Below are 12,960 nucleotides of genomic sequence, written 5' to 3' on the forward strand. Positions count from 1 at the left end.
CGTTTTCAATATTAAATAGCAGTTTTCTCGAAAATGCAGTTTTTTGACATTCCTTCTTTTTTCCCCTTACCCTTCAAATATAAACTTCACTATTAACCTTTTTGTTTTTTCTTAACAATCAAAATTTTCTGTGTAATTTCTTTGTATTATTAATGGTTTCCAAGATTACAAGAAACGCATTCATGTCGCACGTTTGAGAAGGCGTAATATTGTTTTGTATTTTTCGAGGTGGTTTTGACTTCCATAATTGAATACAAACCCTTAATAATAGTAACAAACTTACAAAAGTAATTGTCCGAAGTTTCATTATGCAGCTTATTAAAAACAGTTTTTCAGTTTTTCAGTTTATTGAAATTCATACGCTGCCACTTTCTATCAAAGAATAGTTAGCTTTATTTACTTTTGTCTACCTGTTGTGAATAATATCAGTTTAGAAATTGTTCCAAAGTAACGTGTAAAGCATCTACCTCATTAATTTACTGTATGAGTAATTATAAGAATATATAAAGGCTATTGAAAAGTTGGAGAAGGTTACTGATTCTTTTACAGTTGATACGTCAATTTTTTAAATAATTTTTAGAGACATTGAGGGCTGTTAGTAGTTGAAACCCAATCTGATCACTCACTTTTCTGCAAAAACAAAATTACATACTTAATTACACATGCATCTTCTTCAGTGATTATAAAATAAATGTTTATAATTTTTTTAAAAGGAAAATAAATACTTAACCCAAAATATCAAAAAAGAAACCAATCGCTGTAAACTCTCACTATCTTCTTAGTCCTGGAGTCCGGTCATATTTTACACTGCAATTTTAAAATTGTTGTCAGAGTTCTCACCATGATCACATTTAAACATTAGCCAGATCAGTGAGGTGTATAAATATAATTTGGACCCATATGTAGAAACTTCTCAGATCCTGAAAACTGCCTTTCATATCAATAATTGATTAATTAATTATTGAAATTATAGAAGGCAGTTTTTCGGCCTTCTTAAATGTACGAAAGTGGGTCCCCTATGTTAAAACACAGTTGTAACTTAGTTGTGTTGTGAATAATAATAACACTACTAAAAATATCTCTTGCACATGGGAGAAAATATCTGATTCTAATAGAACTTTTCACGTAGAGTCTCCACCACCCACGATTTTCCCCGTGACACCTACGTGACCTTGAAAAATGGGTTATTTTCAGAAATTCGTTATTTACGTGCAGATAATCACATGCAACTTCTACGGTAATTACAATATAAGCACAGTTTATATCTCATTGGATTTGCAATGAAACATTTTACAATGGTGTATACACCGTGTTGGCATTTTTTATGAGGAAAATTCTAGAGGGATTTTGTTGGAAATTTCTTCCAAATAGTAGTTTATAAGAATTTTTTGTCTCATATCACTATTCATATAGTGATACAGAAACGTGAATTGGACCAAAATATACATATATGTCTACTCAATAAATCGTGTTAATTTCATGTGAATCACATTATTTTATCTAGAGATATAAGTAGTTATTTCTATTGCTAAAGGAAACTAAATTAAACTAAGCTTGCCACATATATACTTGACCAAAGAAGTTTTAAGTGTTAACAAATGAACACTAACATTAACTAAAATGTTTTAGTTGTCGATTACTGTCTTGTGTGTTTGGCTTCTGGAACATCTTTCTTGAGCGTCAGGCACCGCGGTGGCTCAGTGATAGAGCGTTCACCTCTGGTGCATGGGGTCCTGGATTGATCCCAGCTCGCGCCAAGTGAACTTTGTGGTAGACAAACACCGTGTGCATGGGTTTTCTCGGCGTTCTCCCGTTTCCTCCCACTTTCTTCATTCCACCATTTCGTTCATTTTTCATCAACACCGTCTCCTTTAGCCTAGCAGGCATAACCGTGGTATGTAAAACTGAAAGATTTTCTCTTGAGTGTCCAACACTAACCTGCTAGCATTTGTGAATTCCACTGTCCTTGGTACTTCTTCTGCATGACGGAAATGTCCTGATGAAAACGTTACCCACTTTTATCACTAGTGGCAACGAGATCCAGGTAGGAGTCTAGGTAATGAACTTTAAATTTCACGGTAGTTTGAGGCTTTATGGTTTCCTGAAAAAAAAAAAAAAAAAAAACTTTTGAATTAACAAAGAAATGACTCAAATCACAGCAAACGATCCACGTGTATTTCTCGTACTGAATTCTTTCTAACAATATTTTGATGTTTTCATAAATTTCCTTCACGTTAGTTGCATAAGTCAAAGGCACTGAAGGAAATTCGTTGCCACTGTGCAAAAGGACTGTCTTCAAACTAGTTTTTGAAGAGTCAATAAACAATCTCCACTCTATACTTACATTTTCATATCCGAGTGTATCCATGGCAGTATAAACATTGTTACAATAAACTAAATCATTTTCTTTAGAGTAGTAGTTCTGAAACTGCATGAAGGTTTCCGAAAACACACACTTTAGTGTCACAGTGGACCAGATTTTAGCATTTCAGTCTAGAAGCAAGAAGTTCTGCCTCTATTTTGGAGAATTTTAAATCTCGAACGAAGTCATTTAGTTCACCCTGAGTTATCGGATGGACCTCGAATGTAGGTGTACTTCCTACATGTGTAGGATCATCTTCCTCTTCATGTTGTACTTCAGTGGTTGCCTCAAGTACGTAATCTTCATCTACAGTAAGATGAGCTGGAGGTTGTGATACTGGTAATTCTGCATTGTGTAGAACTGGCCTAATTGCTGATAGCAAATTGAGGTACTGCATTGTGTGCTTAGATTTACTGGTTATTTCTTTCATCTGTGTCATACAAAAGTAGCAGTCTGAAGAATGATCTTTTTGTTCCCTCCAGACCATGGGTACGCCGAAGTTCATGTTCCGGACACCATTTTCCCACCCAGTCAAACGTTTCACGACGTACAACAAAGTAGGGAAGAGCTCAGTTCTTACGTTGGTTTCCTACGCTGCTACCAAAATATAAATGATAACACTTCATCACAAGTGGAGTGAAACGTCAACGTCGCGATTTAAATGCCAATTCCTCACATACATAACAGAAATTGTCCGGGTGATGTACACACTACTTCGGCATCTTGTATCCTATACGGTATCACACACACGAACCTACACTTCATAAATCACAAAGCAGCACAGAACGCAATCTAACTCAGTGCCTCACCACGCAACACTAACTGTCTTGTCTTGAAAATGATAATGGAATTCAGCAATTTAATTTTTTCGTTGTTCTCTCCAGATTTTTTATTCATTATTGGGAGATCAAAATCGTAAAAATCAACTAATTTTCCACAGAAAGTATGCGTGCCTTATGTGTGCTTCTGTGTATTTGTGTTTGTACCTGCGTGTCCGTGTACACTGTCGACAATACATCAATGTTTGTTTTCTATCTTTACTGAACGCCTTGCATTTAAACATGTAAATAGAAACAACTATTGATATCTCTAGATAGAATAACGTGATTCACTGAAATTAATACCGGTATTTATTAAGCAGACTTAAATCTATGTTTTGGTGCAATTCCCGTTTCTGTATCACTATATGAATAGTGACATGAGACAACAACAACAACAACAACAAAAATCTTATAAACTACTTTTCGGAGGGAATTTCCAACAAAATCTCTCTAGAATTTCTCTCATATAAAAATGGCGACACGGTATACATAATTGTAAAGTGTGTTTCATTGCGAATCCAATGCAGTATAAACCGTGCATATATTATAATTACCGTGGAAGTTACATGTGATTATCTGCAGGTAAATATTAAATTTCTGAAAAAAAAAAAAAAAACATTTTTCAGGGTCACGTGGGTATCACGGGAAAATAGTGGGTGATGGAGAAGAACTGATTACATATTTTAATTCTAGGTGAAAAGTTCTGACTGTGCCAAAATCTTATTGACTAGTGTAATTAAAAAAAAAAAAAAAAAGTACCCGGGAGAAATGTTTGGCATACTCCACAACGTCTCCAAATTAACAAGTGTTGCCAGTTCAACATAAATTTGTATTTTCCAAATGGTACTTTGCCCGATTCTTCTTCTTCTTCTTCTTCTTCATTATTATTATTATTATTATTATTATTATTATTATTATTATTATTATTATTATTATTATTATTATTATTATTATTAAATGAATTAATATTCAGCTTTTATATGCAAAAATCAACACGAGCAGGAAAACGCTTGTTGTCTTATCTTTTAACTAGTAATGTAAATTTCTCCTTACGAAAAGGTCTATTACTTAAGTTTATTATCGTTATTATTCTTTTTCTGTCTAGAACAACTTCTTAATATACCATGGTCTGCTACCATCTGCTGGGGTTTCTTGGCCTTATACTTTTTCTATGGAACGAGTCATCAGCCCACGTTTCCTTCAATCCAATGGGATGCTGCCTTTGTGGGCACAGGAGGAGAGTTTTCAACGCACATCGTTCCAGCTATCTTGATTGGAATCAATACGTTTGGATCTCATATTAGCGCAGGCCTTCTACTGCCTTGTATTGTTATTGTGCCGTTCACGTTAATGGTCATGTTTCCAAAACTGATAACAAAAGATAACTTAAAAGATGATTACAAAAGAGGTGAAATCTTATTGTACGAAAAAGAAGACCACTTTAATTACAGCTTATTTGATGTTTGCTTGAAATATTTAATATTTCATGCCATCAGGGTACGTATATATATTATTAGTAGTAGTATTAAGTAGTGTTTATCTCCGATTATTCCAATAATGTGTGATAAATATTGTAATAGATTATATAGATCAGCGTGATTTTTAATGCGCAATTCCTTTCTTTACCTACATTGTTCTTATTATCCTTCATACTTTTTGCCGTTAACAGTAATTGCATATGTATGTGTAAGCAAAGCATTTGTGTTTTACTAAAATATCATCTAAATTCTCGGGCTGGTGGTTGATGTGTTTTATTGTTAGCCGCTCCTTATTCTCTATGAATTCTTTGTTTTGACTGAACGTATCAATTGTCTCAGTAGAGCCTGATACGTGGCAAAAAGAATAAAACGTGGAGGCCCGGGTTCGATCTCTAGTGAAGGTAGAAGTTCTCGGATAAAACCCAAGTACTGGTTCACGTGCACTTTGAGTAATAGTCTCATTGGTGCTGAAAGGGAAGATTAAACTGTACGGTTGGTAATCTGTTGGCGCAAGTTCCGGTGAATTTGGTGCATGGCAGTCTCTCTCAGCCATGTTGCTGAAGGATCTCCCGAGTCCTGTTTACCACATATAACCTGGCATTATCGTGTAGGAACAACACACCCTTGCGATTCACCGATGGTGGCTCCTTCTGCAGCAATGCACGGTGCACCCATGAGAATAGAGGTCAGCAGTGATGATCTGACCGGGTGAAAGGAGCTCGCCGTAATGCACCATGGTCGACAATTTCACCATACAGAGAGCATAACCTTTCATGGGTGCATAGGTGGTCTTGAGGTGTGAGGAACAGGGTCACGTGGCGACACCCAATGTCTGGTACGCGTGGGTGTGTGATAGAGGACCTACTTTTCGTCATTGAGCAAGCGATCAAAGATGAGTGCGTTTAGGTGCCGAATGAGCAAGAACAAACAGGCTACCACTTGTTACTTGTTTGTCGGCAGACAGTGTGTGGGGTACCTACATGCTTAACTTGTATGATTTCCCTATCCCATGCAGGTGCAGTCTGACTGTTTCAGCGGAAACATGGAACCTTTCAGCAAGTTCATCACACGTTAGACCACTGTCCTCCTCGATGGCTCTTTTCAGGGTTCTCGTCATCCAACACATGTGGTCGTCCACTGCAAGGTCCATCCGAAAATCTCACATCTCCCGGACGGAATTTCTGGAACCAATGCCTGGCGGTGCGTTCGTTCACGACTTTCTCCTCAAATGCCTGACATGTGCGGCACACTTAATACATAAATGCCTGACATGCCCACTTTAAAGTCATACAGCAAACACACTCGAGCAAAGTACTTTGATATCTCTATTTCTCTTCGATACTGAACGAACTATGACTGCTGTATGTGCGCAACGTGCCTGTATTATAGGAGGTCGATGGTCAGACTAACTCCCAATCGCTTAGCAGAGGCGTGCGGTGTGGTCTTTTGTTTCCTCTCTGTGGACGCATGACTAATGAGACGGGAAAAAACGGCAAGATGAAACTTGGCATACAAACTCATCATTAAAAATAAGTGGACCTGTATCCCAGCGTTTTTGAGCATTCCCATTTCAAGGGGTCATTTTCCGCAATCTTTTTTTTTTTTTTTTTCTCCACATTGAAAGCGATGTTGCCTGTTGTTTGTGACCGCATCACAGGGAAATAGTTGAACAGTTTGAAATGAGTTTTCGAACATAGTTAGTACTTACCTCAAACGAATTTTATTATGTAACTTTGCTTAAAGGATGTATCATAAGGAAAAAGAGGGTTCAAAATCTATGCCAAAAATAGAATATTTATGGAGTTTTTATGACTACACTTTCATTGACATGCCTATCCTAAGGGGGGGGGGGAAGAGGAGGCTAAAATATTTTCCATGAACCTAATTTTCCGCTTGCAAGGAACGAACATTTCTACTAGTCTGGAATAAAAAAGCAATGTGACTACATTCCGTTTGTTTTGTAATGCATACTCGTGTCTTAGTGCAAACAAATAATATTTTTCTCCATGTATCAGTTAATTACATTGCTAATACTTCACGTAGAAACAGGAAATTACTAAAGATATACTCTATCTTCTCAACACTAACGGTAGTCATATCGTGAAACTCCCGAATTCTTCAGGCGTATTTAGTAGAGTTTGTGATGTAGAGTATGATTATCGTATGTTACAAAGGACATTTATTCATAAATCTATTGTAAGAAAGTAAATTGACAACTGGAAATGAGAATTTAGAAAAAATATTTCAACATTTCAGTTCTTCCAAAAAAACTCTTTTTACTTTATTAACAAAAATGTATTTAATAAGCCGTTTTTTACCTCTGGCTTCTAAACTTCAGGTAATATCCCAGTACTTTCCTGGCGTGTTTTGAGGAAAACTGAAGGAATCTTAAGTCAGGATAACTGGCTCGGGGGTGAAGGGGGGGTGTTGAACCCTTGGTGTAATGAGGGATTTTGTTCCTGTTTTATATTATATAGAATTACCCAGCTCTTTGTTACTCTACAAAATTGTCTACTTCTTTCTAGAAATCGCAAGTGTGTGCATCAAAACGCGGATGGGGCTTGAGAGACTCACATATGCGACACTTTTTTAATTAAGTGTGGTTCAATGACTGATGATTATGTACAGAGTCAAGAGGTGACTGTGATGATGAAATGGATTATGATTGTAGCATGACGAAAGTGGGAGGATACGGGAGAATCCCGAGAAAACCCATGTACACGGTGTCTAACCACCACAAATCCCACTTAGTGGGAGCTTGGACTGTACCAAGAATCCGTGCCAGAGGTAAGCCACCGTGACCCCACAGTGGATTTCCATAGTTTCATAGAAACAATGGAACATGAATACTTAAATGGTATTTTAAGTAGAAATATGGATTTAAGTGTACGTACAAAATTTAATAAAACCCAGTTTTGCCCAATAAAACCCACTGGGCTGTTTTATTCTTGAAAAAAAAATCGGGTTTTCACACCCCCGAGTTTGATTAATGCCTTCGAGTCTCATTTGATTGGAGGGAAAATCTCAACCTACACCTCCTCGTAGGTGAAAGCGGGCAATGCGTTAGGTGGCAGGGGACTGATTGAATCCTGGGATAAGGTGTCAACTTCTACAAAGTGCCAACGGCTTCCTCAGAGAGCGGATGAGCGGGTACAAATCAGGGCACCGTCTTGACCTTAGGAAGGGAAAATGTCCTTAAAGGCGGATGAACTCTTAGGTGGTTAAGGGCATGGAGATGTGGAAAGGAAATGGGAATACTACATTATTTTTCCCAGGAGGAACGAAGGGAAGAGACTAAATATAATAATGGATGCCAGAATACACCAACAAATCATTACTATTTTGCACTTTATGTAAAATATTTTATCTCTAAAAGCTATTCAATGCATTGTCTCGTATGTGAAAGAAAATGGATGCATGCTTCAATCTTATAAGGAAATAATAGTAAAATGCAAATAATGTAGATATAAAATTATGTTTGTTCTATTCTAAAAAATATCTATGCTAGAAAAGAAATGTGCTATTTTGAAAATAAAAAGCTTCTTTATGTACAGAAAAAACAGCAAAGTAGAGAAGATAATTAGGCTAGATTTATTTTTTCGTGAAAAAGTGCTCTGAAGCTAAGTATTATGAATATATAATAACAAATGATAAAGTAACTAAATTAGAATATGAGCGTAGCTAAGTTTGAAATAAAATCAGTTTATGTTCTGAAATGTGATAGCTTCCCATTCTTCGTTCTCTTCTTCTTCTTATACTAACCAAGTAATTCTTTAAACATAAACAATCACGATGTAGAGACCGTAAATGAATCAAAGAAAGGTATGGGTCAGAATGACCCCCTGCCGGCATTCGAGGTAGGAACAGATTAGCATTCTCCTAGTCTTAATATAATTAGGAAATAATCAACTTTTTTATTTTTATGTTCTCATTTCAGGTGTTTTCCTGTATGTTAGCTGCTGCAGTTCACTGCCGGCATTTAATGGTGTGGAAAATATTTGCTCCAAAATTTATTTTTGAAGGTCTTGGATTGTTTGTAACTATTCCATCTGTTGTTCTAAGTATGTTGTTAGTTATGCGTGTTAACTCCAGAGTTTCTAAACTTCTCAAAAGCATTGAAAGCAAGGAAGACTAATGTACAACTTTATTAAAGAAGGAACTAACAAAACACAAAACATGATATTATTGCGCGTTAGCCACAGAACATAAATTAGTTTTTATGGATAACTTATTGCAAATTGTCATATGAAGCGAGTGGTATTGACAATAATAGTTATAAGAATGACGAAGAATGTAACGAATACCATTAGGAATCGATTGTTTGTACCTTTTACTTACCTTTGTATGGATAGGTCGCAATATGGTCCCTGCTTAGGAATTTTGTACATGTTTAGAAATGAAGTAAACAAAAAATGCAAAGTAATTAGTTGGATTTCATAAGTATGTGTAATGATGATTGAAAAGTTTATGATGTAGAAAGTGTCCGTACGAGTTCTAGTTGGTAGTCATGAAAGTCTTTATGACTTTCAATAGAACGATGTACACGATATAACTCAATACATTGGCTCAAAGTTCGAGTAATATGTAGGATGGACCAAGATTCATAGCAATATGTAAAAAGTGTGATAGAATAGAGTGTAATGTATTTGGCTTGAAGTATGGAGATATCGGACAAGAATTTCTGGAATATCTGTCAACAGAGTTGGCTGGTTTAAACCAATTTTTTTAAAGCAATTGATTTAAAATAATAATAATAATAATAATAATAATAATAATAATAATAGCAAAACTGCCACAAATCTTGTAAACTTCATGGTGAAATTTCTTCATATATCAAACCATCTAGAATATGTTTTCTCATACATTACAAACTTAGGAAACTTCAATGTATGAGAAAAGATCTTTGACACCGAGACTGATTTTTTTTGTCAACATGTGGCACAGCTGTGCTGCAAACAGTTGATCTTGACTGACAGTTAAATGTGTAGGCGTGGCGAGTGTAGACAGGTGTTGCTAAGCTGCGTCGTCAGTTCAACATGGAACAAAGAGCGAACATCAAATTTTGTGCGCGTCTGGGTAAGACTGCTACAGAAATTTATCAAATGTTGCAACAAATGTTTGGGGCCACGTGTCTATCCCGTGCGCGTGTATTTGCTTGGCACATGCGTTTCAGGGAGGGACAGGAGTCCGTTGAAGACGACGAACATCGGGTGCAGCAAGGACAGTGAGAACATAGGAATTGATAGAAAAATTGAGGACACTGATGACGGAAAGCCGAAATGAGACAATGCTGCGGAGTTGCTCGTGAATAAAGAAACTGTGCGCAAATAATAACGCACGATCTCAAAAAGAGGAAGGTCTGTGTCTGTTTTATGCCTCGTCCTTTAACAGTTGACCAACAAAGAGACAGGGTTGATGACTGCAAAGAACTGATGCCACCGCCAATAGAGACCCTAACTTCCTCTTGAATGTCGTTTCTGGAAATCAATATATTATGATCTATCGAAATTGCGGTATGATCGAGATAAGGTTGACAGACGAAGGCTAAAATGCTAAAACCAAATTATTATTATTAATCATAAGGTTGATGTGCCGGCTAGATGGGAAGTAAAAACACAACCTGTTGTATTTCCTGTCTGAATACTAAGTTACGTCGTTCGGTTGGATTGTTAATAGTGTGTAAGAAGTCTTTACTCTAATTAAAAAAAAAGTAAATAAAAAATAAAATCGCGCTAATCGTATAAATACATTTTGAAAATGTCCAGGACTATGATTTCTTTTGCTTATTAAAAAATCGGAAGAGTATTTTTACGGGGAAAATGAAAACGTATAACGTAAAATTTACGGGAAAAGGTCAGATCTGGCAACCCTATATATAAGCTGTAGGTATCGTTCTTCATAACCTCGTTGACTGTAAGGACGTTAACGCCAAACAAACTTATTTGTATCCACATGTAATCTGAATAAGTAAAGGAAATCTGTTTGAACCGAAAAGTTAATTTAAACCAAAAACTGCTTTTTTAAAAAATAAAAAGCAGATTTGCCAACTCTGGCTATCAATAGGTAGGTTAAATGACATATTATGCCTTCGAAATATGTACGATTTTTTTTAAATGTGTATTCTAAGGCGTTTATATTTCCATTACAAAACATTATTTGATGAGAACAGTTCTTTTTTTTCTTGTTAATTTATTACTGCAGAATAAGTTATTTAGATTGTTATTTTATTTACATACAACTGTCTTTTGAAATATTTGCAGCAAACAGGATTCATAATGAATAAAGTAGTATCAGAATGAATAATTGGGTTTTTCTATGGAAAAATATTGTATATCTGTTTTGTATAACATTTTCTCTAGGAAGGGAAAATATTTTTATATATATTTTATTGTTTTATGTGGACTTGATATTTATTTTCTGTTTATTGTATATCATACAAGTATGGTAAGAAAATATTCTTTTTCAAAGCTACTAACTTAGTCATTGTCTAAGCTGGTCGCTGGTTTTGAATGTGTCTGTATGTAACTTTTAAGTGCTGAATCCATAATTGCGTCAAGGAACGAAGAATTGAAATTACATAGTTCACGAAGTTTACCTTCGTTTTTCCGACAAAAGCACAGTAACTGCATTTCATACACAAATGTTCATTTCCTAGCTCATAGTGTAGTTAAATACTACTCAGATCCAGATCCTTTCTTCATTTTTAACCGTTCTAAATCAATCACTATTTTTCTTTCACCATTTGAATAAAAAAATATGAGAGAGCGTGGTAAAAGGAATATTTTTAGACCAATCATGGAACAGCTAGATGTGTCATTTCCCAGAGCTTGAAACAACTACAGAAACATAGCAGGATAATTTAAAAAAAAAAGAAAAGAAAAAGTACTAGTTGATTTCCGGTTTTGATTTATCTTCTGAAGAGTAAACTCGGGTCTTGTATCTCTGAGGCGCTTTATTTTTAGATGCAATAAAATGTCAAAATGCATATGATCTCCTTGTTGTCTGTTCTAAGAGTCTGTAGTGGATTAGTTTGTGTTACTGAGAACATAAAAGGCAAACACTTCGGGGTTTCGAGGGAACATTTATTATTGACTCTTACTTGTATGTGAGATCGAAAGAAAACTCTTCTATCATAAAAGACAATTATATAGGAATTTTTTATCTCAAAGATTGCTCAATTTGGTAATAAATTATACATGATAGGTCATAAGTCACAAAGGGGTTTCAAAACAGCATAACTCCTCGCGCATGTTAGCAATATGTAGTGAAATGCTGGTATAACTAGTGGTGGTCACAAAAAAACGGTTTTTCGTTTTTTAGAAAAACCGAAACCGGGTTTTGAAAATGTTCAAAAAACCGGTTTCTGTTTTCTCCAAAACCGCTTTCGGTTTTCTTCAAAGCCGATTCGGTTTTCACCGAAACCGAATATCGGTTTTCTCCAAAACCGGTTCAGTTTTTCACCGGATCCAGTTTTGGTTTTCTTCAAAACCGGTTCCGGTTTTTTCCAAAATTTGTCTATTTCTGACCAGAATAGTGTTTCGTTGTTCTCCGAAAACCGAATCCGTTTCTACAGAAATAGTTTTGTGTGTTTTCCAAAAGTTTTGCCCGAAACCAGTTTCGGTGAAAACCGAACCGGTTTTGAAGAAAACCGAAACCGGTTTTGGAGAAAACCGAAATTTCGGTTTTTTTGTAGAAACCGGTTTCCGGTTTTTATAAAAAAACGGTTTTGCCCATCCCTAGGTATAACATATATTACATATGGGAGATTTGTTACGTACGTGTGAAAAATAATTTCACATAAATGTCTCCCATGATGTAGTTCGCACACATAAGCTCTTGCCACAAAATTCGTCATTACATTTCTCAAAGTTGCTGCAGTTTCTGTGCTACTGCTTCCTCTTGCTGCTTGGATTTCCGTGCAGATGTTCTTGATCTAGTGTATTTTTTGAGGTTTATTGTTATATATCCGTTCTTTGAGGTGGCCCCAAATCTAAAAATATGGTGCGGGTAGATTTGGCGATCGTGGTAGCTAAGGAATGTCTACATTTCGTGATTTGATTCGATGCTCAAAAATGGATCGCAGAAGTGCGATTGTATCTTTGAATGTGTGCACTCTAGCTCATCTTGATGCAACCAAACGTCTGGCATGTTCTGTACTGTAGGGCACAAAACTTCCTGGGAATCTTCGCCCGGTGATGAGTATTGCATTGCTATTGTCATCTTCGAAGAATTAAGGCTTAGTGATTCTCTGGGACGTAATACCAAACCATACCGTACACTTCACAGGGTGGCGGACGTT

At 36.0% G+C, this 12,960-nt stretch overlaps 1 protein-coding gene across 1 annotated transcript in view; it reads left to right on the forward strand.

The window, feature by feature from the left end:
- PIG-O (phosphatidylinositol glycan anchor biosynthesis class O) overlaps positions 1-10,197 on the forward strand; it is a 44,164-nt gene extending 33,967 nt beyond the window's left edge. The window contains exons 4-5 of the mRNA XM_081747476.1: positions 4,289-4,680; positions 8,599-10,197. Coding sequence (XP_081603602.1) covers positions 4,289-4,680; positions 8,599-8,796 — 590 coding nt within the window. The 3' untranslated portion in view covers positions 8,797-10,197. The remainder of the gene's footprint in view (positions 1-4,288; positions 4,681-8,598) is intronic.
- Positions 10,198-12,960: the final 2,763 nt, after the last annotated feature.

The sequence above is a fragment of the Thermobia domestica genome, chromosome 2 (genome assembly GCF_964235325.1).
Source record: "Thermobia domestica chromosome 2, izTheDome1.hap1.1, whole genome shotgun sequence".
Lineage (NCBI taxonomy): Eukaryota > Metazoa > Arthropoda > Insecta > Zygentoma > Lepismatidae > Thermobia > Thermobia domestica.